General features: G+C 38.2%; 4 protein-coding genes across 6 annotated transcripts; all 4 read right to left on the bottom strand.

The window, feature by feature from the left end:
• Positions 1–7,488: 7,488 nt before the first annotated feature.
• Positions 7,489–9,555, bottom strand: cenpx (centromere protein X). Its single transcript, XM_014990901.2, has 5 exons — positions 9,413–9,555; positions 8,750–8,801; positions 8,609–8,662; positions 8,433–8,521; positions 7,489–7,622 (listed from the first exon to the last, which is right to left on the bottom strand). Exons 1-5 carry the CDS (start codon positions 9,446–9,448, stop codon positions 7,608–7,610), a joined length of 246 nt encoding a protein of 81 aa, XP_014846387.1. The 5' UTR covers positions 9,449–9,555; the 3' UTR covers positions 7,489–7,607.
• Positions 9,556–9,730: 175 nt separating this feature from the next.
• On the bottom strand, positions 9,731–11,091 carry LOC106920058 (heterogeneous nuclear ribonucleoprotein A0-like). Of its 2 annotated transcripts, XM_088008380.1 has the most exons (5): positions 10,988–11,091; positions 10,790–10,872; positions 10,611–10,706; positions 10,339–10,482; positions 9,731–10,253 (listed from the first exon to the last, which is right to left on the bottom strand). In XM_088008380.1, exons 1-5 carry the CDS (start codon positions 10,995–10,997, stop codon positions 10,119–10,121), a joined length of 468 nt encoding a protein of 155 aa, XP_087864506.1. In that variant the 5' UTR covers positions 10,998–11,091; the 3' UTR covers positions 9,731–10,118. The 2 variants fall into 2 exon arrangements, with proteins under 2 accessions (XP_087864506.1, XP_014846341.2); XM_014990855.2 differs by lacking the exon at positions 10,988–11,091 and having other exon boundaries at positions 10,790–10,978.
• A 1,124-nt stretch (positions 11,092–12,215) lies between these two features.
• On the bottom strand, positions 12,216–13,590 carry LOC148158037 (uncharacterized). Its single transcript, XM_088007931.1, has 5 exons — positions 13,469–13,590; positions 13,253–13,338; positions 13,069–13,164; positions 12,809–12,952; positions 12,216–12,720 (listed from the first exon to the last, which is right to left on the bottom strand). The coding sequence occupies exons 1-5, from the start codon at positions 13,476–13,478 to the stop codon at positions 12,583–12,585; spliced, it is 474 nt and encodes a 157-aa protein (XP_087864057.1). The 5' UTR covers positions 13,479–13,590; the 3' UTR covers positions 12,216–12,582.
• A 2,652-nt stretch (positions 13,591–16,242) lies between these two features.
• Positions 16,243–25,296, bottom strand: tmc6a (transmembrane channel-like 6a). 2 transcript variants are annotated; one of them, XM_014990900.2, is made up of 20 exons: positions 24,868–25,295; positions 24,419–24,543; positions 24,217–24,345; positions 23,989–24,138; positions 23,737–23,887; positions 22,871–22,958; positions 22,529–22,780; positions 22,280–22,437; positions 22,049–22,193; positions 20,560–20,703; positions 19,980–20,134; positions 19,002–19,092; positions 18,715–18,812; positions 18,522–18,617; positions 18,368–18,443; positions 18,138–18,271; positions 17,261–17,437; positions 17,085–17,163; positions 16,586–16,668; positions 16,243–16,472 (listed from the first exon to the last, which is right to left on the bottom strand). In XM_014990900.2, the coding sequence occupies exons 1-20, from the start codon at positions 24,921–24,923 to the stop codon at positions 16,463–16,465; spliced, it is 2,397 nt and encodes a 798-aa protein (XP_014846386.2). In that variant the 5' UTR covers positions 24,924–25,295; the 3' UTR covers positions 16,243–16,462. The 2 variants fall into 2 exon arrangements, with proteins under 2 accessions (XP_014846386.2, XP_087864508.1); XM_088008382.1 differs by lacking the exon at positions 16,243–16,472 and having other exon boundaries at positions 16,582–16,668; positions 24,868–25,296.
• Between the last annotated feature and the right edge of the window lie 448 nt (positions 25,297–25,744).

Consider the following 25,744-nt stretch of genomic DNA (forward strand, 5'->3'; position numbering starts at 1 on the left):
CCCAGTCCAGGTAGTTAATGAAGACAGACACTTAAAAAAATACTTTTACTTATGTGAGATATTTAAAGCAAGTTGCAGACAACATTGCTTTTATAAAACTGTATGTAGTAAAAATATCAAGAGATGTTTACCCAAACGCAGACATTAATGAAGCTCGATTAAACTTGTTCATAGAAATAGTGACTACATTTTTTTTCTAAACCAAGAAAATAAAGTTAAGCTCAAAATTTGTTAATGTGTTCTTCCCTGTTGCTGTCCAACTTTTCACACGTTTCCACTGGTTTTACACAATGTTATCTTTGGAAACGACCGCCAAATATTTGAGTTTGGAAGGCCCCCTTGCTGTCATCTTAATCTTTGGCTCCCTTCATAGATTCTTTGCTTGAATCAAGTCAGGACTTTGGCGGAGCTGCTCCAAAACGTTAAAATTACATCCAGCCAGAAAAGACGTATTGGTAAATTAAAAGATTGCTTTAAACCCAAATCTGGCAACGACATAAATACTTTTGGCTTACTTACCTGTAGAACACAATGGAATCAGAACAGTTTAGTAAATTGTATGTCTTTCTTTTAAGAAGCAAAGAGTCCAAGGCTCATTCCATCATTTTGTACGAAATGCAGAATACCTCGTTTTATCAAAATTTCTCAATTTTTCATTAACTGGTAAAAATAAAACATTTAATGCAAAATCAATTAACATGTTTGTGACCAGGTATACATTGAACCTCACTATTTTGACTTTCATGGCAAAGACTTTGGACACTCCAGCCAGAAAAAAAAGTTCCCTTTACTTTCATAACTGGAATGAAATCCACAAAATGATGGATGACCAGAAGGATCTCTGTGCAATGTCATCACAAAGCTAAACGCAGAGAGACTCACTTAGATTTTTCATGTTTTGCTTAGCAGAGCAAGCCTAAGCAGAAATGGCAAAGACATTAACTCTACCGCTGCCAAAAAAGATAGATGGAAATAATAAGAAGGCAGCATCTTCACCCAAAACCAGAAGAAGATTATGGATCCAGGCCACATACATCCACAGATTTGTTTGCATTTAGATGGTGTTATTTCATCAAAACAAGAATAATATATAAACAGAGAAAATGTATGTTTGATGACTACCAGCTGCATTTCTTTTTATTTTTATTTTTTACATATGGCAAAAGCATGCATGCAAAAATATTGTAATCAAGAATTGCTCATCAGCGCCATGAGCAGACTGTAGTATTTAAAGTGAAGGGTGTGATGGACTGAAAAGCTCCCTCCTCCACTGTCAGGAAACATTGTCAGGTGCACTTAGACTGCTTTGTTCATCTGCCTTTTCTTCAACATGACTCGACTCGGCTCTAACTGGCTGTGACTTTTGTTTATTGATTTCCATCCAACAGTGTGTGATGCAGCTGATTTGTCGACATATCCGTGGTTCCTTTTATGTCCATTGCTCTAAATTATGACCATATTAAGGAGAAGATTAAATCAGAGATTTTAAAAGATAAAAAAAAAAAACATGATCAGTCTCTCAACCGTGAGACATCATAAAATCCTCTGGACAGTAAGTCAAATTCAAAAGACTCGCCTCTCAGTGTGCCGCTTGATCACTATTTCATCAAGGCCTGAGCAACCGAGTGGTTTCTGAGCATGCCAGTGCTTTGTTTTACGCAAAGAGGAATGAGAGCACCGGCAGCCCCTTTGAAGCCCTTTTAAATTTACTGTTGTTTTTCCAGGAGACGCTTTTTCAAAAATAATTACAGTTCATTGGGAGTGGATCTGCTCCATTGCTGTTTTTGGCGAGAGCTCTTGTTTTATGTCTGGAAATGAGGAGTACCTTGTTCACTTTTGTAAGATGAAGGTAGAGCATTTCCAGTGGAGAGTTGTGCAATGTACCTGCCTTGGAAAGGCCAGCATTTTCTTTTGTTCAATTTAATTTAATCAATATTCAATAATACTTTAATAATCCCAAAGGGAAATTAAATGTTGTTGTCATATTAACTAAAGTTCTTCTTCTTCTAGATGCCAATGGCTGTGAACAGGAAGGATCACAGAGGTCTGTATGGTCTGAAGAAGCATCAGACTGAAGAGGAAGCTGAGGGTCGTCCATAACTTTCTTGATTTCATAAAGAAGTGTTCTTTGTGCCATCATCCTGCGGTTCCCCACAACAGAACCAGCCTTTTCTTCCCCCCATCAGGTTGCTGTGTGGCTGTGCATTTCTAATGCCATGAAAAAGCCTTGATAAGATTCTTGAACTTTTACGCACTTTGTCAAATTACTACCTATACTACCACGCATATGTTCACGTAACATAACTGGTTTCACTGGATTTCGTTCAGAGGTGTGTTTTGATTCTCCTCAGGATTTGGGTTTGCCGATCTGAAGCGGCCTCCGTCTGGCGTGTTCTTACCTCAGCATTGCCTCTCTACCAAATGCAAGCGGAGCGGAGTCCCGTCCCTCTCCTTTGCGGAAGGGTGCGGCAAACTCTTTGCTTTGAAGTGCATCACAAGGGATTACAGCTCAGGTTTGCACAACACAGCAGAGAGGAAGCTGTTAAAGACAAGGACCAACACTGCGTGCTGACCTCTAACCCTTACGTCATGACCTTTCTTACAATCTGACGAGAGGTCTTGTCTACATTGTCCACATGAAAGCGGTTCTGTTGACTCACCGGGGCTAATTTAGAGTTCCGGTGCCCCTGACCACAGTGAGGACGGACAGCTACCATGCTGGACCTGTGGAGGAAACTTTAGACGGACGAGCTTGACCTTATGCAAACACTTGCTTACACCAGCTTAGGATGTATTTTAGATGTTTTTGAGGGGAAAAAATGTCAGTATTAATGTTTATTTGGCCTTGTGGTATAAATTAAGACAGAATTCAGACACCGGCTTGTTTGTCCATCTCAGTGCTACTGCAGAGATCGCTACCCTTTCACTCAGGGCTTTCCACGTCTTCTGATAAAGTCTGTTAACAAGTCTCACAAAAGCCAACCACACACTGTGCCACCAGCCAGCAGCTAAAGAGATTTCTATCATTACTTTGGTTCCTTTTTTAACATCAGTCCTTTCATCAGTCCTAATGCGTGACCTTCATGTTCACAGCTTCTTTAATCATGATCGACAGATCTTGCGAGTGTTTTTTTTTTTTAAATCGCCACTTTTGAAGAGTTCTAAAAATAGAGTGCTCTGCTGACCTCTACCCCCCGCACATGTCTTGACGTCACTTCGTCTGAACTGGGCCTCTATTTTTAGGTGCACAAAGAAATTAATTGAACAGTCTTGTTTTGTTGAGTTTTTGCGCCGTTATGTAAGGGGATTACCCTGTTTTTACCACCTATCCCCCCTGACCATGCAGGCCACCACACGGAGGAGTGCAAATGGGGAGAAAAGGGGACCTGAGGTGGAGGGTGAAGGTAATGCAGTTCAGGTAGTAGTAGTAGTAGTAGTACAGTGCTCCAGAAATAACCCAGCTGCAGGCCTAATTGCACATCTCTCTCGCTCCCCTTTTCCTTCTTCAGCTGCGTGCCAAGGTCTTCGACCTTATCATCCACCTCACTGGTTCCGGAAGAATCTTTTCCGCACCCCGTGGCTACCAAAGCTCCGGCCGATACACAGAGCACAGCAGCAGACCATCCCCAGCCTCAGACTAACAGCCAAGCGCCACAACCATTTAGAAGTGATCCCAGCAGAGCGCCCAAGTGGGTCAAACTGCCAGGTATTTTCTAATCATCCCCAGCGTGGGCCTCGTGGCTCCTTAACAAAGCTTAGCCCAAGGACCCCAGGCCCCTTATAGGGGCCCTGGGCCTCCCACAAACCTACATGTCCTGAATAAATATACACATTCATCAGAGATGCCGGTGCATGCATTTGCATTCTCTTCACACGCAAGCTTCCTGCGAGACGCACGGACAGTAAACATCTGCAGCAGGGATTGTTTATATTTATTTTCTTAACAATAAACATTAGCGAGAGCTCTTGCACGGGGCATCTAAGAGGAATGCACTAACTTTGAGTCCCCTTCAGCATTCCTCCATGGTGAGACAGATGCATGCCCATGAGGGGGCCACAAGGGCCTCTTGTCTCCTGAGCACTAATGCATCGCAGCCCTAGATGAAGTGTAGCATTCTTACACGCACATACATTCGAGAACAGATGCATCTTATGGCATCATATTCACTTTCTCGGTACTTCTGAATATGTAGCTGAAGCCATGGTGATTAAAAGCGTCACTTACGGTACATGGCACCTGTTGCTGCATTAGGAATCTTGATTTGTTGTCTTTGTAAGGAGACAAAATAATAATAATAATTTAAAAAAACACTTAGATGACTGCTCATTTCATCCAGCTTTATACAGATAAGGTCTCAGTCAAATACAGCCTCAACACATTTCATTTTATGGAAACGCTGTCTCTCAAAAGTTTAGGATCACCTAATAATATTTCTGTTTTCTTCGGAAACATATTAAAATGAGTTTGAATAGAAAATATTATGAATTGGATAGACAATCAGAGGTAGAAATTGGGATTTTAATGGAAGTGTTGAATTGGTTCAGTGCATTCATAAGTAGGTGTGTAGCCTAATTTTCAAAGGTGCTCTGACTGGATTCTGTTCAATGTTACCAGAAGAACATCCCATAAGATAGATTGGCTTCATTGACTGACTGTAGTGGTCAAGCTGCACCCAACAGTAGGACTCAGATCGGGTAAAGAATCTGGTTTTGGACATATTTTGGAGGTGTATTTTGTTTCATCATCTGATGTAGGACTCAATCGGCTCTATAAAATGCTATCTACAGGGTGTCCTTGCAAAAACCAATGATGGCCTTCCCTCCTCAATGTGCCGTTCTGCCTGTACAATTCCCATTTGTCCTGAAGTACCCCCACTGATTGTAATGGGCACTGTTTCTATAGATTTTCATGTGTTCTGTTTCATAAATGCCTCATACTTTGGCTCATCTGTTTGTAGCATTTTCCACTCTGCTTTTTTTGGCAGATCTACCCCTTTTCGTTGGCATACCCTTTCCAATGTCTTCTTACTATTGATGTCATCACTGGTGTTTGATGGGTACCACTTCAGGACCTATGAGGTATTATTACCTGGACTACACTCAGATATCTGGTGTGTTGTACAAATTTCTAACAGGGCACTTTCCTTCTTTTTCCAGTCCTTGGAGCCAGATTGTGATACTCCCTGAGGGGACAGAAGACTCCTCATAAATGTCTTGTAGAATAACTTGTTTATGCACAATAGGCTGACAGCTCCTTAAAGGAAGCTAATTTCATTCTGCCGATGCGTCAAATGGTAAATGCTACTTTACTGTGGTTGTGGGGGTCTTCTAATAATTGACTGCTTTATAAAAATTACTAACTTAAATTTGCACCCTATCAAATTTATGACAGGGTGCGATGATATCATCATGATTGATGATAGATTGCATCTGTCATCAGTTATGATAGATTGATGACAGATGCAGGTCTCTGTCCAAAAGTGTAGCTATCTTTTCTTTATGAAATGAATAAAACTGTTCAAACTATATAAAAATGTTTCTTATGCAAAGATATTGTTCATTAATTTATAACGTTTGATATTGTAACCTATATTAACTCATAGGCTTTTGCTAAAGCAAAACTCCAGCAGTCACAGAAGTGGGTGTGCTATGTTGACTTGTCACATATTGAGCTTTCGTTTGGACCTGAGAAGTTTTGAGGCGACGGAAAGTTTGAAAACTGCGTCAGAAAGAGCAACCGCAGACTAGTCAGAGGAGAATTAAGGAGAGAAATACGATATAATCCTGACGTCTCCTCACCGGGACTCTGCACAAAAATCAAGTCAGCTCCACTTCAGGAAAACATTTTTATAAATCATGATTCCTGATACCAGCGTTGTACGCAATTCTTTTTTATTCATGTAAGAGGCTGGTAATTCCCGGGACATAATGGAGTATAAACCGTGATGTTGCTAAACTGCCCAAAATGCAAAACCAACATGATAGAAATAATTTTGGCAGGCAAATTAGTTTAAAATCAATACTAATATTGGTTAAAATCAACTGAGCATTTGTATGTCATATTTGAGGCTGTCCCAGGAAAAAAGAAAAAGAAGGGGAAAAATAAAAGAAAGCTGGACACAGATCAGCCTCTTTCTCCCAGGAAAAGCTTCTCACTCCGGAGCTTCTCCAAGGCGTCTGGACTGTCTGTCGACACTCCCTGCCTTTAATGCAGGATGAAGAAAAGCTTTAACTCATTACTTTTAACGCCCCTCCCCATTCTTTGTCTTAACCGTTTTCGCATGTTTAATAATACTGCCTTCAGATGTAATTTGTTCCATTAGGATGCATATGCAGAGGAGTCATATGGTAGTGCAAGTACAGAATTCTCAGCGATGGAAGAAAGAAGTCAAGGAAAATAGTCTTCTTCTGGAGGGGAAAAAAGGACATTTGCATGTGACAAATGTGGCAATGACAAAGTTTGAGGGGAGTGCAAAGGTATTATTACGCCAAAGAATTAAAATGGTTATTTTTACCAATCAAAAATGAGGCATCTTCCCTGATAAACCTTCGACTAGTACTCTAAAAACGTCACATCACTCAACCCAAACCCGACTCTTTCCGGTTGTCTTCTCCGGAGATCACACCAGGGAAACACAAATCCAGCCTGGGCCTTCCAAATTATAAATGGTTCTGGGTCAAACTCCAGGACGCTCGTCCTTGAACACCTATCCAAGCCTGGATTCTTGACTTTCACTTAAGTTGCTTCCAGCTGCATGCGAGTGCAGTGAGTCACCCAAGAGGCACACAAATAAACAGAGTGAGGTGTTGTACAGCTATGCTGACTCACAGTAAAGACACTTTGGTCAAACACACCGCTGGTGGAAAAACATAAGAGCCACTTGGGTTTGAAAAACCCCACATTAGCCTCTCTCCGGTAGGCCCAGCTTCCCCTCCCACCCACCTTCTCTCTGCTGTGATGAAAGCGGAGAGCACCTCTACTACTCGCCTGTTTTGTTTATTTACCTTCAGAATTACACCCTGCTCCTCTTGGACCATGTTCCGATGTGTTTTGTTATGTTTCCTTTCAAACAGAATCTCTATGCGTGTGGTCTTCGGCCGTGTTTGGCTAACACATGCGCGCACACACACTCCCATTCAACTTTCCTCCCTGTGCCAGAGGTCCCCTTTGCCCTTCCCCCTACCTCTAACCAAACATCGCAGGACAGCAAAAGGGAACTTCAAAGTGGCCAGAGGGGGTACTCCTTTTTTTCCTGGCACTTGTCATCATCTAAGGGACTGGCTGCTCCCCTTATTACTCTAATTGCTTCCAACTGCTCCTGGAGGCTTTGATGAAGGGCGCCATGGAGCATGCTGGAAGCACCTGTTGTTCCATAGATGAGCACAGGTGGCCCTTATTGGTGGAAGTAGGGTTACGTTTGGACAACACTGTGGGGTTTTTAACTTTAAATCTGAAAAATGTACATATATAAAAACATGACAGGAAAATCAATGTGACCTCAGATTTAATTTGGAAGGTAATTTTACTGAACAAGAAAAAAAAAATCTCAAAAACAAAAGCTTGTAGCAACTCGTTAGCTGCCCTCTGGCTCCATCTTGTGGTTCAACTAAAAATCCAGAAGCTGCAAAAGGAAACAAGATGAAAAACTGCAAGTTAAAAACAAAACTTTTATTCAAAAAATACACATAAGAGAAATTGGATGAATTTGTTTTAACTTGATTCCAGCTACATTTACATGACACCTCCATTTCATTTTAGTTAAAGGGGCAGTATTATGTAAAACTGACTTTTTGGAGCTCCACATGATGTTATGATGTTATTCTTTCATCAAAAACATAGCTGGAGTGTTGGCTTGATTTTTTCATGGATGTTTGAGAAATCTTTTAATCTCCCATGGCAACCATTAAGCTGTGCAAAACGCTTGGGTGGGCCTAGTGCCGCTCTGGGGCATTGCTCCTCCTCGGAGTTGCAGTTTCCAGTATCAGTGCAACGCTGGGAAAAAAAAACCTATTAAGGGGTTAATAGAGGAGTGATGTTGTGATGACTTTCTGAATGCGGAGTTTCATAAAGAGAATTATTTTTTAAAGAAAAAGAGGCCCAATTTCAAGGTATTAAATTACAAAGTAAAATTGTATATTTAATTTTCATAACAGAAGTTGACATATTCAATTGTTTATACAATAAAATGTCACTTTATGCCTGAAAAACACACAACACTGCCCCTTTAAATCTTAATCTTAATTCACAATCTGATCCATCCCATAAAATGGATCAGATAGGAAAATATACTTGTTTATGACTAAACCAGTTCTTAAAAGCTGAATAAGATTTTGTGCAATTGCTATGTGCATAGCCATTGCAACTTATTTGGTATGTATATTTTGTATGCATGCCAAATCACAAAAAGTCCTGAACCTGTTGAGCAACTTACCAGCTGAGGCAGGATCTTTTCAAAATGCTCAATCTCAATTCGGTTGCAATCCTCAGATTCAGCTTGTTTCAGCGATCTCAAAGCGGCCTCTGGCAAAGACCAAACAAAGAATTTTATTGCTGTGCAACTTAACTTGAGTACAGTAACTCATGTAATCTAGACACTGAAATCATCACCTTGCACAAACACTTTCAGCATTTCTCTCATGAGTAGCGTAGCATCACTGCCTACTATAACACAAAGATTTATTCAGTTTTGTCACCAAATTACAAATAATAATAATAATAATAAAAATAGAACATTGTTCTGAAACTTACATCTGGTTTTGTCCTCTTTAAAGGAACTGCACAGGAGTTTGCTCACGGTTTCCTGTGAGATGTAAAAAGAACATATCATAGAGAAGGAGAGCACAAATAAATCTCACTAAATTAGAATATTAGTGAAAACTTCAACAAGTAATTCAATAAGTTTAACTGTGCACTACATACATGAATGAGATGCCAATTGTTTGGTTTTTGTTTCCTGTTAATTTTCATTTAGTGATCCGACTTGTAATTCACGGAATTTGCGTATTTGAGTAGATACACATCTTAGGCTAAATAACACTAAAGCATCATTTATTTGAAAGCTTAAATGTTTTAGTTGCTTCTCTGTAATAAACAGACTTACCTTTTAAAAATTGCATTCTGTTAAGCACCATGGGGATTTCCAGATGTTGTCAAGCCAAGCACAGAATAATTAGAACTTTATTAAATGCTTAAGAAACGAATTTCAATTCGGCGAATGTCTGGATAATTTGTAATTTGTATGGTCTAAAGTTAAACAACAATAAGTGCTTTCGTAGTTAGGTCTGTTAAAGGTGGAAGAGCTTGTCGTAACGTAAGCATACAAGAAGGGTATAGCATAAGTTATTTTGAGTGTATTTAAAGCTGAAACAAATCGGTAAAAACTTGAAATTTGAGCTTAGTTCCCGCTCCTACCTTTTTGAAGCAGACTTCTTCCTCTTTCTCCGCCATGTTTTCACGCAGCCAGTGTTGACGCTGTGCACCGGATTGGCTGTTAATCTGTGACGTAACTCATTGCGTCCAAGGATAGTAGTTTAGTTTCCTGTTTATGAGATTAAGCGTTTGTCGCTAATAATTTTTTCTTATATTTAAACAGCTTTTGCTCTATAAATTGCTATTGTTGCATGACATATCAAAAATAAATTATTTACCTTGAATAATTGTTCACAAAAATTCAGTTATTAGTTTTGAGTTCACTGACAATCGCTTTGATTGCAAAAAATAAAAACACAATATTTTCAATTTAATTTATTTAATTAATATAAGAATTGTATATGTTAGAAACAAAAAAAGTGGCTCAAAATGCAGTTATTTTTCACAGCAGAGTTGTGTGATGATCTGATTTGTGTATTTACTAGGAGAAATCTGGCTTGTATAATTTGCAAAATATTCACACTTTATATTTTATTCATCTGTCATTGACAATGATATATTTAGACAAAATATTTCTCAAAAATACACAGGCATATCAAAGCAAAATGTGAGAAAGATTTATGAAGAAAATGTGTCATGTCTCCATAGCACATGGCAAATTAAGAAGAGTTTAGATGTTATTTTCAGAGCATTCCTCATTCTTAAAGCCTGCTTTTCAAGTCTTCCCGATTCCTGATTTATCTCAACACTAATTGGTTTCTTTATTCTTATCATCTTCACCTAAACACTTAGGATCTTCCAGCCTGTAGCCCAGACCCTTTAGACTGCGAATTGAAGTTTTATTTTGCCCTAGGATGGGCACACTGTCTGGCTCGCCTTCAACCTACAAGACAGAATTTTATTAGCTGACATGGCAATGGATGAAAAATACACACTTTGCTCTCATATGGAAAACAAATTTTACTCACCTTTGGACTAACAACCCGTATTACTTTACATTCTTCTCCAAATATAAAGTGAGGACCAGCCCAGTCTGCTTGGTTTGCTTCATCTTCTTTGGAAAACCTCACATAGGCCAATTTGTCCTTTGAAGAACTGGAACTGTTCCTGATCTTGGATCAAATCAAAACACAAATGGCGATGTTAATATGGTTATACAATCACTTTTGCAGATAATTCAAGACAAAATTAAATAAAGGTATAAAATAACAGTACTTATAAAATGTGGGTTTGAATTTACCTTGCACATTGTGATGCAACCCCATTCTGTAAAATATGTAGCCAGATGGCTTTCACTTACATTGGGGTTCAGGCCTGTGATGAACAAGCCATGATCCTGTTCAGTCATGGAAAAACAAATCAGCTTAAAGATTCCATTAATATTTAGCATGAGATTGCGTAGCATCAGAAATTCTTTACCAAGGCATAGTATAAGGATAAACCAGCCATGTATTTCTTTGGAAGTTTTATGAAAATTCTTTTTGGTGCCATCCCAATATTATCTGGAATAAACATAATTCAGGACTCTTTATAATTTGTTCCAAAGAATAAAGCCAGGCTAAAAAAAACTCAGCAATATATATAACATAAAATCAAGAATAGAAGTTTTGCCCTTACCAGACGCCATTATCCAGATGCAGATGTGAGACAAACGTGATCCTGAAAATAAAAAAAATGATGTGCAACAAGTGGACGAAGCATCGCTTATGTTCAAGTACAAGGAAATCTCCTCCTACTTTTAGTTTTGTTTTAATCTGAAGTTCAGAGGAAAAATGTGCTTAAACAAGTTAATGTCACAAAACCTGTTAAGCAACCAGGATGAAAACTATAATCAAAGGCTTACTTTTTTACTTAAACGAACAGGGATAAAGTTTTTTTTTTTTTTTTTTTTTTTTCGTCGCACAACATCAGTTATTGGTATAAAGCAAATGAAAAAAATCTTCTCTGGAGGATATGTTAGATAAGTTTATGCAAACGTACTTTTTCAGAAAAATTCAATTTGAGATGATATAAAAAAACAGTCAAAACATGACTGACAGCTGTTATAGGTTTGTGCAACCAATTTTTGGCAATAGGCAAAAGCTTTTAGTCTTCTGAATTCAATATTATATAATAATTCACTGGCTTATGCAAACAGACAGAGGGGGATCTTTGACCAATATTTTTTGAACAATCCCTGTCTAGATGGTTAAGGGTTCAGTTCTGGCTCTAATCTTAGGCATCCCAAAGTGGCGGCCGGAGGGAAGAAGGTCAAACTTCCTATAAGGACAATTTTCAAGATTATTTTTCTCAGAACAATCTCTTTACTTGTTCTTTGGCCAAATCGCATTTGGTGACTATTAGACTTGTTACAAAATACATACAATGCAAAACATGCTGTTGGATAACAATGGATGCAGAAGAATTCAGACTGGTATGGCATTTTAATCAAAGCTCACAAAGTATATCAGAACTTGCAACTTATTTTAGTTTTGATTTCCTTGACGGTTACGAGTGATGTTCTGCCCCGGCTTTTCAACTGATGAGATAACACTGTTCAACAATCAGCTTGCCTGACAGCATGGAGATGTCATCAAGCATGTTTTTGCAGTCAGTTTTGACACTCTGCACTGTGATTGAATGTGAATCTGTGACGCAAATCATCGCGTCGAAAGATACGAGTTCAGTAGTATTCTTTTGCATTTAAGCAACTTTTACTTAACAATTTGCTTTTGTTATTAAATTAAATTACATATCAAAATAAGAGCTTTGCCTAGAGTAATTGTTTATGGTCACATGACTTTTGTTGTCTTAGCAGTTTCACATTCGTGGGCCACAAATGAATATACCACATCAATACATTCAGTTTAGTTTATGAATGTTTATTGTTAGAAACAAAACAAGAAATGTGGTTCAAAAATACAGTTATTTTTTCAAATCAAAGTTGTTTGATAGTCTGAATTGACATTTAGTAGTACATAAGAGTTTGGCTTGTCTAATAAATACTATATATCCTCTTCTATCGTTGATGACAACATATATTTTGGCAAAATATTTCCCCATAAACAGGAATATCAAAGCAAAAGGAGAAGGATTTGTGAATAAAAAGAAAATGTGTCATGTCTCCATAACATAATAGATCTGATGGCAGATTAGGAAGCATTTACAGTTTACTTTGACAACATACAACTTCTTAAAGTCTCTGTCTTAGGTCTTCTTAAAGATGATACATCTTAAAATTGGTTGGTTTCTTCATTCCCTTCTTCATCTAACCACTGAGGATCTTCCAGCATGTAGCCCAGACCCATTGGACGGCGAAGTGAAGGTTTAATTTGCACTGGTTTGGGCACACTGTCTGTCTCGCCTTCGACCTACAAGACAAATTTGTGTATTAGCTGACAAGGTGATAGATGAAAAATGCACACTTTGTTCACATATGTAAAGCAAATTCCACCTCACCTTTGGACTGACGACCCGTCTTACTTTACATTCTGTCCCCCCTATAAAGTGAGGACCAGCCCAGTCTGCTTCGTTTGCTTCAGCTTCGGTGGAAAACCTCACATAGGCCAGTCTGTCCTTTGAAGAACCGGAACGATTCTTGATCTTGGATCAAATCAAAACACAAATGGTTATAGAATCATTTCCGTAGATAAATCTGGACAAAATGATAGAAAAAAGGTAAAAAAATAAATAAATAAAAAATGTGGGTTTGACTCCACCTTGCACATTGTGACACATCCAAAAGGTTTAAAATAGGCAGCCACATAACCTTCACTTATATTGGGATTCAGGTCTGTGATGAACAAGCCATGATCCTGTTAAATGACAGAAAAATAAAGAAAATTCAAGATCCCAATAATATTTAGCGTTAAAATGATCCATGTAGCATCAAAAACTGCTTACCAAATCATAGAACTGGGACAAGACAGGCCAGTATTTCTTCGGGACCGATATGAAAATTCTTTTTTTTGTTGCCCTCTCACTGGTATCTGAAATAAATAGAATTTGTCATCCTTTTTTATTTTATTTTTTTCCAAGAAAAATTTCAGGCAGAAAAAAAAAACATAAAAAACTATATAAATAAGAAGTTAAAATAATAAATGTGAGTTTTTCCCCTACCAGACGCCATTATCCAATGCAGATGTGAGACAAATGTGGTCGTGGAAAGAAAACCTATGTCCAACAAGTGGATGACGCATCATTTATACTCATGTACGAGGAACTCTCCTCCTACTTTTAGTTTTGTTTTAATCTGAAGTTCAAAGGAAATGTGCTTTTAAGCAGATCAATGTCACAAAACCTGTTAAACAGCCAGGTAAAAACCTTAAACACGGCATTACTAGTGTTGAGTGAAAAGCGATAAACATATTTTTTTGTCGCACGACATCTGATGTGGTGTACAGGAAATGGAAAATAAAATTCCATGGAGGATATGTAAGTTTATTTGCCTTTAAGTTTTCAGTGAAATTCAGTTTGAGATTGTACACTGCTCAAAAAAATAAAGGGAACACTCAAATAACACATCCTAGATCTGAATGAATGAAATATTCTCATTGAATACTTTGTTCTGTACAAAGTTGAATGTGCTGACAACAAAATCACACAAAAAGAATCAATGGAAATCAAATTTATTAACCAATGGAGGCCTGGATTTGGAGCCACACACAAAATTAAAGTGAAATGTTCCCTTTATTTTTTTGAGCAGTATATAAAAACAGTCAAAACATGGCTGAGTTAATTTTGCTAACATGAGAGCAGTGGTGGAGAAAGTACTCAAAAAATGTACTTAAGTAAAAGTTCAAATACACAGACAAAAATGTACTCAAGTAAAAGTAAAAGTACCACATTAACATTTTACTTCAGTAAAAGTAAAAAAGTACTGGCTTTTAAAAATACTTAAGTATTAGAAGTAAAAGTACTTGGTGAATGCATTACCTAATCGCTAATATCATTAAGTGAACCGATCGTATTTAATTTTAATACATCAGGAATGTGCCATTTTAATTAACAATGCCACAGATAAACCATGTTTTTATTGCGCTTACTCTCTGTAACATAGTTTAGACTTAGGATTCTATGCATCATAATTTCAGGGATGGAAATATCTTGTCTCCTGTCCTAACATAGCATGAACTTCACTTTTTGTTGCCACTAGTGGCATTTATTTTGAAAGAAATCCAACTGAAAGGATAGGCAGGGGAGGACATGAAACCAACGAGCCACGTAGCAGAGTTGTAGTCTAGACCACCGAACCCGAGACCCAATCAAGACCAAGACCAGCACCCCGCGCTACATGACACAATAAAATTAAGTGCACCTATCAAAATTGCTTCTCAAATTGATCTTAAAGATCCACATTCCCATAAAAACACCTAGATATTAAATACTTAGAGCTGAAACAAATTGAACCAGTATCAATTCAAATTCTTCTTCATTCTGTTTTGCTTTCACCTCTGTGCCACAATCTGCAGTGGTCTCATGCCATCCCTAAAAAAAATAATGCCCTGGGCGGTTGCCCATATTGCCAATGTCAGAAAGCACAACTGTCTGGACTATTAAACTGCACCATTAAACATAGCAATTAACGGTAAGCAACGCTCAACTATGTACACTGTCCAAGGCGCAATAAGCAAGAAGTAACCAAGCAGAAGGAGCACCGTGACTGTTCTCATCCTCCCTCCTGCTGCAACGTCTGCCACCATGACAGGAGACAAAAGCAAAGAGCAAAGTATCCATTATTATACCTACTTAAGTAAAGTACGGATACACGAAAAATGTACTTAAGTACAGCAACAAAGTACTTGCACTTCGTTACTTCCCACCACTTCATGAGAGCATTTAGTTTTCTGCACTAAATATTCCACAACATTTCACAGGTTTAAGCGAACAGAGAGGGATAACAACAGTACAAGCACATCTATTCTATGAATTTTGGCATGTTTGATGAAAACAATGATCACAAATGAGGGGGCATCATTAAGGGCCGACCACCTGTCCAGGATGTGCACTAAACTCTTGCCCAAAGGCACTTGAGATGACGCCGAAGGCATGTTATGGGGAGTTGCTACCAACCCCTTATCTGAAGTAGATCTCATATCTCGGCAAGATTGTAGAAAAACAAAACAATCCTGAGACTGGTGCAAAGTAACAGCCAGACAGATTTTCTCCTCCCCAATTTAACAGACGTCAGCATTTTAAAATAACTCACAGAGATAGGATTGTTTCTACTTAATAGTAACTTGAGATCTCACTACAAAATAATAAATCCCAATTATCCCTTTAAGTTAATTTGAGAGAAGTTTTTGTAGTGCAAATGAATGTGTTGGGTACTATATAAATTAGATATATGCGAAACATTTTTGTTGCCACTGTCCGTGTGTTTTGCAGACGTTTAGTAAAAGGTTTTCAACACCCACTTCTCTCTTCCAAAGCCTTCCAGTCATTCCGGATTTCTATCAGACACTTGAAGCTCTATTTAGTTCTCTTCTACGCATTTTGTTTTGGCATTGATCAGCAATGATAAACTAAAGAAACTCTCAGTAAAAATGTGTTGTTCTTTTGAAGATAAATGACTCGTATCAAGAAAAAGGCCATCAATTATTTGACAGTGCATGTTTTAAAAGTGTTGCACAATTTACTCTCTTGTTCTTTGCCCAAATTACAATCCGTAATATTTATAGCTGTGTTGTAGCCAAGAGGTTGACATTTATTGAGTGACTGGGTCTGTGATGTTTGTTTTTTTTCATGGAAAATAATGAAGTGATGCCAATATATGATTCGCTGCAGAAACCTGCAAATACCATCTCTGGAATATTTCTACAAAGACAACGTCGCAGCTCAGAGAATTACTCGTGGACTATTGTGTAAAGCCCCATGACACATGTGGAGAAACATAAAATGCGGTCAAATTTTATTTTTGCTTTATACAAACACAAACTTTAAATGAATCTAAAAATACATAGTATACAAAGCATTTTATTTGCGTTAGACAATGAATGCAGAAGAGTTTTCTATTTTTTCTTTGGCATTTATGAGTGAAGTTCTCAGTGTCCAGGCATCTCAGCACGATGAGAACACCGTTTAACGACCAGCTTGCATGACAAGGCGGAGACATCATCTTCCTCTGAAAAGAAAACAAGTTCCAAATGCATGATAGTTCTCAATGCAATTTGCTATTCCTGATAGGCTCTGCAATTACCAAAACAAGTTTCCAAAAAGGAAGTGAACCCAGTTTACCTGTGTCTGTGACTAGAATTTGGATTATTTTCTTCATACAAATACTGCAGTTGGGTGATGAGGAATTTTTTATCTTTACCTTCCTGAATACAGAGGAAAACAACATTTAGGTCAAATCACAGTTTACTGGTGTCTTGCTTTTTCACAAACTAAAGCCTCCAAGTGTTGGACTTAAATAGACCTAGGAATTCCATTCTAAAATCTATAGTTGAACATTGTTTGGTTTAGTTTTTTTTTTACAAGCCATGCAATAGAAGACTCAAAGAGTTTGCATAGTTTCAATCTAGACTCCAGTCCAAAGCAAGGTTTTACTTACATCGTCAATTTGCTTCCAATAAATCCCTTTCTTGAGATTTATGTCAACACAAAATAGCTCATAATTGTAAAGTGAAAGGAAGATGTATTGTTTTCATGATATACCGTTTTGTTTTATTTTTCCCGGACGTCAACATGCTGGTCAGGTTTTACTTACTCTAGACCAAAGTAGGGTTTCACTTACATCGTCAATTTGCTTTTCTAACCGTCTGATGATTCTCCTTTGGCCATCTACCACCTGAATACGGAAATATATTACCAGTCTGAAAACGGGAGAAAAGTATGAAAACATTAGACCACATCAGGTTGGTTGTGGTTATGGTTACATAAGCTAGGTTAGTTATAACTACGAGTACCTACAGAAATACACCAGAGGGCAGGAACAAGAAGAGTGGGTTATCTGTGAAAGCATTGTATGCTTGAATGAGCCAAGACAGAATCTGGTGATAGTCCTTCATCCTGTCGGCCCACAGCTTCACAGACTCCAACATATTGGTTAGGTTCCTAAAAGGGCCGCATTCTGATGATGGTTTGATTCTGTAAAGGACAGAGATTCTGGGAGATTATGGTCAAGACACATGAAATACGATATTGACTTCTGAAAAGCTAATTAATAATGGTTTTAAAAATGAATAAAGCATGTTTTTTTATTCCTTTCACAAACTTTTGGTTTTGGACACATTATTATTTTCCTTTTTACGTTATGCTCGTCAATCTCTGGTTTAGCTCAGTTTGGTTCCAATATAGTTTTCATGTTTTAATTCAGGTTTAAGATGGTCTTAAGTCCTTGAAAGGTTTTATTGGGCCTTATTCGAATACATCTGTTCCATGTTTTTTTGGATCAGACTTGAATTAGCCTAAGTGGAGATGTTTTGATACAAGTCTTTTTCAAAGTCTCATGAAGTATGGATAATCATTAGAGCCTAATTTGTTGAGTAAATCAGCCTATCGATTGACTAATTGATAATAAATATTCTTCCATTCCTATATCTGCATCGCAAAGAACAAAAACCTACTTCCACTGACTAAAACTACTCTTTTCCTGGTGTTAAAGTTATTACTTATATCTCTAATCAAATATGTACATGTAAATACAATTCATTTTTTAATCCAAGTAAAATAACGGCATTAAATCTTAAGAATAATCACGGGTCCCCTCTTGGTTTTTATGCCACAGTGATGTAAAATGGCTGAATTGTCTATGAGCAACATATTCAAGAAGTAACACGTCACTCACATCCAAACTGTATACGCAACAAAAACAGCAGCACCAAGAAACGAGGGGAAGAACAAGAGAGCAATGAATACTGTTGTCATACGAGTTGCCCTCCAGGGCTTTTTGGATGCCTGACAGTTGAGCAGTAGGCTGTTCTGTGGAGATGAAAACAGACAGATAAGAGAAAGAATGTGATCTTAATATTTATGCGTGCTCTATGGTAATGTCTCAATGGCGCGTGCTTTGCCAACCTTCTTCATGTAAAACAGCACAAACAGTTTCGCAATTTGGACAGCAGGGAGGAGAGGAGCAAACAACACCCCAAGCCTGGTGGCAGAAAATGGGGAAATCAGTCCAAGGCCGCTCCGTTAATGACCTGATCAATTTCAAATGCATTACAGTCACCAAGTCAGCGTTTGTCCATATACGAGCTCCAGAACATTTCGAGCGATGTCAAACACAGGCTTTCTGTTCTTTCTTAATATTTTTTGGGAGAAAATCCTGGAGGGTAGATGGCATGTTGTGAGCCGAAAGTCATTTCCTCCGGGTAAAAAAAACATTGCAATGTGCTTACATGACTGATGAAGCTCAGATTTACCTCCATACGAACTCGCCTAGAAAAGTGTAAAGCACTGTAAAGATGAAGTCCATCAGGAGCAGGCGATAAAGTTCCTGCCCCACAAAATTCTCCCAGCACTACACAGACACAGAAAAAGAAAATAAATCAGTTTTTTTAAGAAGTTTAAAAAAAAAAAAAAGAGCACGAGTGTCAATGAGATCACCTGTTAATGTGATGAAAGAACCACATATTTTTTTACGATACAATTGTGTGGTTTCACATTAGTAATTAGTGTTGACAGGTTTAAGAATGGGGAAGCTAATAACCTTTGAAACTTGAGGGTCTGGTTCCACAGCAATTTTTCCAAGCCAGTGGTAACACAGCACACCGATAATGCTGATCTTCAGCAGCAGGTTCCTGCGAGTTCAAGACGGAAACAACATTTCCATTTAACAAGGTTCCTGGCATCTGTGACCAAAATAAAACAACATTGCACATCCTTTTGCAGTAAGAATGGATTTATTGTTCGGTGCAAGATTACAGTTAAAATTTACGTGAAGGTATTTGCTCAGGTACTTTTTCAGACTGTCGTCTTAAAATAACTGTCTGCAGAAGAAAGTAATAGTACAATGGAAGGAAAATGATACATTGTTTCTAAAATGTTAATACATTTTAAAAAGAAAGAAAAAAAAAAATCACTAAAGCTGCAACTCACATTAGTGAGAATGCAAGTTGCAGCTCGCATTCTCACTAAGACCAGGAAGATAGTGGTGAAGATTTTACCACCAGGGTGATGTGCTCTGACTTCCTGTAGCTCAGAAAACAGATTTTGAAGCACTGTTTTTAGTTTATAAATCACTGAATGGTTTAGCACCAAAATACATTAGAGGTCTGCTGTTGTATCAACCTTCCAGACCTCTCAGTTCTTCTGGTTCTGCATCCCCCGAACCAGAACGAAGCATGGAGAAACAGCATTCAGCTTCTATGCACCACAAATCTGGAACAAACTTCCAGAAAACTGCAAAGCAGCTGAAACACAGAGTTCCTTTAAATCAAGACTAAAATCTCACCCGTTTAGAAATGTTTTTGGACCACAACAAATGAAGAATTGACCAATGTATACGACTTGTATTGATTTTGATATCGATTTGCACTTGTCAAAATGTAATATGCATCACTGGTTTCTGTGTTGACTGCATGCCATTTTATGACTTTTATTTTTTTGTGTTTTTATGATGTAAAGCACTTTCAGCTGCCTTGTTGCAATACAAATAAGCTTGACTTGGTTAAATACCGCCTCTCACCTGAAGATGGAGACATAAACACGCGTGCTGGGCGAGTTATGCTTCTCGATCCAAGCACAGAAGTTGAAGATGCCAGGCAGCAGCAGGTTGAAGCCAGACACCACCGCAGCCATGAACAGCAAATCAAGATTCTGATGCATTTTACTGATGGCCTTCTGTAGAAGAAGAAGAAGAATTCACAGTAAGGAGCATAAAGTTCAGAGCAACTTGTGATGGGGACAAAACAAGGATACATAAAAATTCAACTTTTATTTCCGACTAGCCCTTTTATTGTCCATCTAAGTTCCCATTTAATGATGCACTGAAACATTGCAAAGAGTTCTTAGAAGAGAGCTACATATGCATTTATAAAAGTGTCTTGAATGCAATAAATGTCACATGAGAAATTCGTACCCTGCATTCGATGGCAAAAATCAATGGTGTTAAAATGAACTTCTGATAAAAACGCATTGCAGAAAAGAAAAGCAGAACTAAATCAATGTGACAGGAAGTCTTCTGTGTATGCCTCAGTGGTTGAGGAGACTCAAGGGAGTTCTCATGTAGACTTGCAATCTGTCACGTCTCTGACTTTTCCTCTAACCTTTGAAAGTAAGTAGACACCCAAGGCACTGAAGAAGATGCTCGCCAGGCAAATGAACCATGCTGCCACATGCACAAGGAAGTTGCGGAACCGCTGCATGAGAGTCCTTTCCTCTTCTCCACAGGTCAGCTCAGAAAGCTGCTCCTGTTGGAAAAGCAGTCTGCTTGAGGTGGCGCCGATAATGATTAAATGTTAACCACCGTCATCAGTGGTGTTTAACAGTTTTACTCACACACATAGACATGAGAAAAAGGATCTTTACATTAGTGTCGGTATCGGCAAAGAGGAAATAAAATACTACACCCCAACTGTATCTACTGCAGGACTCAAGAGGGAAAATAATTTAATGAATTGAGCAGTACAGGGGACACTACCGCTTTCGAAACAGAAGCTTCAGTATTCAGTTGGTCTGGAGAGAGCTGGTGTGTGATGACACGATGCCAAGACATCGGCAACACCTATAAGACCTTAGAGAAATGATTGCTGCATATTGATATGATAAGAATTATAACTTAAAGTCAGAGTGATCACTAATGGGAAGAAAACACTAAAGTTGGCGTTCATTTCAGAAGTGGGTGTCCTGGCACATTTACCTTGATGTCAATTTAAAAAAAAAAAAAAAAAAAAAAAAAAGGAAGCTACATCTTTTACTTTCCATATTTTTAGGTGGTATGGTAGAGACGGAAATATTTTTGTTTGCAAATGAAGTTTTCAAAGTTGCAAATTGGGCCACAAGATCCTTACCAGTGACAAAAGAGACTAAATTTGAGATGTTTGGTCATAGTACGCAGTACGGAAAAACTCAAAAAACATATTAGCCCAAACACATTTTACAGCCGTGTGGAGGAGGAATTATTTGAGCTTGTTTTGTAGCTACGTGACTGAAACTTTGTGAACTTTGCTGTGCATTGCCTTGCAGAATTTATTCACATTTCGTCACATTGCCACTGTAGACTCAAATGCATTTTGTTTGAATCTTCTGAGTCAAAGTAGTGGATAAAGGCTAAGTGAAAGGAAATGGGTGCATGCTCCCCGTTTTCAACAGCTGACACGGCTGTCATGTGAAAGCAGGAAACCTTCTGTCCAATCAAAGTCCAGACCACAACCTTGTTTAAAATGCAGTAAATGTTGCAAGGATAAGATAAACTCCTTTGCAAAGATTAATAAAGTTATACAGAAAATGACCACTCAAACTTAACTCTTCTAAATTTGATTCTTGTGCTGTGTACTTCCCATGACTGCATCCAGCGTTATGCAAACCTTAGGGCAAAATCATTCTCAAACAAGATGCTGACCACATTTATCTCACATAAAACACTATGCTGCAAAAGATCAAGACAAAACCAGAGGTGTGAAAACAAATGCGTGAGAAATTTCCTGTGTTAGAATTAGTTCCATTGAATTAACCCAATAGTTTTAGCAATAAAACAAGCCAAGACTGCGAGTATAAATTTGTTGTGACAAAGGTATGAATAAAATGGTTGCATACTTTGAGCTGAGTGCTGATCTTTTCAGACTGAAGTCTGATGGAAGGCTTTTTGGTGACCTTAAAGTCCCAGGAGCAGAAAACGTTTTCTGACAGATTCCCATCAGACTTGAACACCTGAAAACTTTTCCCAAATGACTTGGACATGCTGCAAGGAGAAAAATGACCTTTAGATACCTGCAACTGATGGGAAAACAAAGGCAAAATATGTTAAAGTGAATATTGTATACCAACCTGTACACCAGAATAATGCAGATAGTAAAGAAGGATATTGTGGTGGTAAAAACATAGGCAGTTGGTATGCAGTAAGGTACCATAGATGTTATGCTCGTAGCTTTAATCGTGATGTTTGAGTAGTAACCATAAAACATCAAGCTCTGAGAAAGGTAACCCTGTCAAAAATGAAACATTGAGACAAGCTCCAGATCAAATTTGTTAAATAGGAACTACAGAAACAAATAAAGTTTAGTACAACCAACTCACTATGCCCGTCAAAAGTTCAATCCAAGAGAAAGACGTGCGATGGGAGTCAGGCGGGGGGTGGATGGCTTGAGGAAGAACCAGAAACAAGAAGGTAATAATGAAGAAAAGCAGGTTGATGAACAGGAGCGTTCGGAGAAAAGTGAAGTAGGAGAGGACTCCGGTTCCATAACGTCCGCTCAGTTTTTTCATGGACGAGTTCCACAACTTGAGGGAGGTGGAAAATCGGGGGGTATATCTGCAATGGCGCCACATCTTGAAGGAAGCAAACAAACCACATGCAAGTGGTCAATAGCCAATAAACAGTTCAAACCTTGTAGGAGCAGTAAATCTTTTTTAACCTACCCTTGAAAGGTACATGCATGGAAGATTATGGCAAGGGACGTTCCTGTTGATGACCGAATTCTTAGCTAACAGGCTAAAACAATGCTTCCTTGTGAAAAACAGATAAGTAGAAATGGGTTACTCCAAATATTGGCAAAAAGGACACAATTTTTGATTCAAATTCCAAAATTAGCGTGCTCAGACCTGGCATCAACAAGTGCGATAATAGTTTCATTAAACAGCAACTTTTCAAAATTAAATCCCATTCTAGAGGCCTAAAGAGTTTTCATTTTTGTTATGCGATTGGATTTCTGTCCGTCATCACGGACATGTCCATCATGAGATGGCCAGTGAGGGCATGTAAATAACAGAAATGATTTTATAACCTGGTGAGCACAGCGAATTTACTCAGCCACCAAAAGGAATGCAAAACCTACAAATACAAAAAAAAACAACAAAAAAAACAACTCCTCTCTCTCTCTGCTAAATAATATCCAATAATGAAAACAACCTTTACTTTAAAAAGAGCTTCCTTTTTAATTTAGAATTCTAGCCACTAAAACTATGAAACAATTAAAACCATTGATGACGATTCCACGGAAAAGCTCAATTATTGGAGGTTAGCTGATCACCTTGTTGTTTATATATCTTTTTACCAGGAGATTCCCAGGTAACAAGGGGAGTCATTTCAGAAAAGTTAACTCTTTCTTTTTTTTTTTTTAGGAGATCCTTGGTACACTTTCATCCGCACTTCGCCTCATTAGTTAGCTCCAAATGTGATTTTTGGGAAGCTGTCCCAACGTTTAGGACAACGGTCAGACCCGGTTTAAAAACTGGCTGATTGGATTGCTCAGGATATTTGTGAATGGGATCTTTGTTCCATTTACCTGATTTCCATCTTGTCCACCAGGCTGAGTGGCATCGCTCGCAGCTTACGCATGCCTTCACTCTCAGAGAGGCCTCGGAGATCTGACACCAGCTGCTCCTTATTGGTTTCAGCACACCACAAGCCTGAGCCAGCCAAATTATTTGCTTCGTCTGTGGATATCGTCAACATAGAAACAGTTTCAACTCGCCCCGAGAGTACGAGTGTTGCCTGTTTATGCTTTCAATTTGGTCAATTCATATCTTCCGCTTACCTTCAGTACTGATTTCCTCAAACTCTGGTGATGTGATATCAGCCTGAGTCGCTCTGGGGATGTGGAGGGAGTCACGGGACGAGGTCTGGTGCTTCGGTAGTGCACATGTTTGCCTGGCTCGCACAGCCATGCCTGTAGAACTATGTAACCCTGTGAAAGTAAGGAAAGAAACAGTAAATATCTCAGTTGTGTAGATTAAAAATTGTCAAAAAGTGGGCTTTATCTAACCAGTTTTGCGACTGGGCATGGAGGAGAGCATCTTCCTGGTAGCAGATGACCAGTTGTTTCTTTGCAAAGATCTCACTTGGTATCCATTAGATGATTCTTTGCTGCTGCTGCTGCTTGTTGACTCGCTGTCTGAAAAACATAGTTTATTTCATTGGCATTTTAAGCAATATTCTGAGCTGAAAACTTTGGTTGGAGTAAATACCAGACGTGTCTGAGTTTTTTGTGAACATTTCCATCTGTATGTCTTCAGGATTCCCCTGGCCGTTACATGCTGGTTCTTTGAAGAGTTGGAAAGAGCCCCGACTGGGTCCACTTTCTCCAAGGTTTCTGCAAGTGAGTGGAAATAACACTGAATAAACATCTCACAATCTTTCAGCAAAGCTATTCTGGATAACTTTCAATAATAGATAGAGAGCTTTGATTTAACTGAACTAAATTATGTCATTAAATTAACTTAATTCTTTGATGCTTCAATTCTGAACAGGAGAAAAGGCTTTAAATACTGCAAGATTTTAAAGAAACATTACCTCTTGCTTAATGTCTACTTAAATTTGAGTTATGATCTTTAATACTGTTTAACATTGAATATGTTCTTAAAAAATATATATATACATATATAAAAAATACACAATACATAAAAAAAAAACTTACTGATAGTCATAATCCTCTTCACAAATGTCGACACTGACACTCCCACCGTTTGCCATGGCTGATGCTGATCACCGTTTGCAGTGTGAAACTTACACTGGCTTAGTCCACATCAACCACATATTGTTGCTGGAGGTAGTGGATTATCAGAAACACTGAAAATAGATCACCAAAGCTTACCAGTTCCTTCTTATGATGCAAAGCTGCGCAAGGAACAAGAAGGAGTAAAAGGTTCCGTTTCTTTCTATGATGTGCACAGAATTAACACCTCTCTGCAGCTTTTTAACATATCTGCCTGCGCATCAGTGTCTCACGCCAATAAGTAATATGTCAAAAAAGAAAGAAGTGACTGAATAAACTAAAGAAATAAACTGGGCAAAGGGCAGAAAAAGTCACACTTCCTCTTTCTCTCTTACAGCTGCGGCTTATCTGCAATTAGTTGCATCTTTGACATATTCTGTGCAGAGGAAACTACAGAAAAACAAGTCAATAAGATAACATTGGTCACATTTTTAATTAGATTGAAGTCTCTTATATCTCTGCAGGTTTCTGTATGTCAAATTTGAAGAGATTGACATTTTGCTTTTGAAGTGGCACATTTGACTTTATGATTTTGATTATTTTTATTTTTTCTGGCATTAAACAAGTTTGTTTAAAGTTTGAACTTTACTCAGTAACCTATGCATAAACTGTTTGGGTCCTCCACTGCGACGTGTTCTGGGAGTGCTAATATTATTACTAATAATATTGATAACAGTATGCAAAAATTATGACTATTTTTTTAAATACAATCAAATACTTTATATCTTTGTTGGTTTGTTTTCCCTTGCATTCTGAAATTTCTTCGAATCTGCTGCATTGCCTTCATACCTGAGTGCAC

The sequence above is a fragment of the Poecilia mexicana genome, unplaced genomic scaffold, assembly GCF_051168715.1.
Source record: "Poecilia mexicana isolate PSO_F unplaced genomic scaffold, ASM5116871v1 scaffold_8, whole genome shotgun sequence".
In the NCBI taxonomy this organism is placed as follows: Eukaryota; Metazoa; Chordata; class Actinopteri; order Cyprinodontiformes; family Poeciliidae; genus Poecilia; species Poecilia mexicana.

What these genes read in the sequence shown, in the direction of transcription:
- tmc6a (XM_014990900.2), bottom strand. Translation starts at nt 24,923, where the DNA reads ATGGCAAACGGTGGGAGTGTCAGTGTCGACATTTGTGAAGAGGATTAT. An exon ending in TGCATTATTCTGGTGTACAG is followed by an intron (nt 22,194 to 22,279) that starts GTTGGTATACAA and finishes TTCTCCTTGCAG; the next exon opens with CATGTCCAAGTCATTTGGGA. An exon ending in GTGTCTACTTACTTTCAAAG is followed by an intron (nt 20,135 to 20,559) that starts GTTAGAGGAAAA and finishes CTTCTTCTACAG; the next exon opens with AAGGCCATCAGTAAAATGCA.
- LOC148158037 (XM_088007931.1), bottom strand. An exon ending in GATGTGTCACAATGTGCAAG is followed by an intron (nt 12,953 to 13,068) that starts GTGGAGTCAAAC and finishes ATTTGATCCAAG; the next exon opens with ATCAAGAATCGTTCCGGTTC. An exon ending in GACGGGTCGTCAGTCCAAAG is followed by an intron (nt 12,721 to 12,808) that starts GTGAGGTGGAAT and finishes TTTGTCTTGTAG; the next exon opens with GTCGAAGGCGAGACAGACAG.
- cenpx (XM_014990901.2), bottom strand. Translation starts at nt 9,448, where the DNA reads ATGGCGGAGAAAGAGGAAGAAGTCTGCTTCAAAAAG. An exon ending in AAGAAGTCTGCTTCAAAAAG is followed by an intron (nt 8,802 to 9,412) that starts GTAGGAGCGGGA and finishes TACATCTCACAG; the next exon opens with GAAACCGTGAGCAAACTCCT. An exon ending in TAAAGAGGACAAAACCAGAT is followed by an intron (nt 8,663 to 8,749) that starts GTAAGTTTCAGA and finishes TTTGTGTTATAG; the next exon opens with TAGGCAGTGATGCTACGCTA.
- LOC106920058 (XM_014990855.2), bottom strand. Translation starts at nt 10,885, where the DNA reads ATGTTTATTCCAGATAATATTGGGATGGCACCAAAAAGAATTTTCATA. An exon ending in GTTGCATCACAATGTGCAAG is followed by an intron (nt 10,483 to 10,610) that starts GTAAATTCAAAC and finishes ATTTGATCCAAG; the next exon opens with ATCAGGAACAGTTCCAGTTC. An exon ending in TACGGGTTGTTAGTCCAAAG is followed by an intron (nt 10,254 to 10,338) that starts GTGAGTAAAATT and finishes TCTGTCTTGTAG; the next exon opens with GTTGAAGGCGAGCCAGACAG.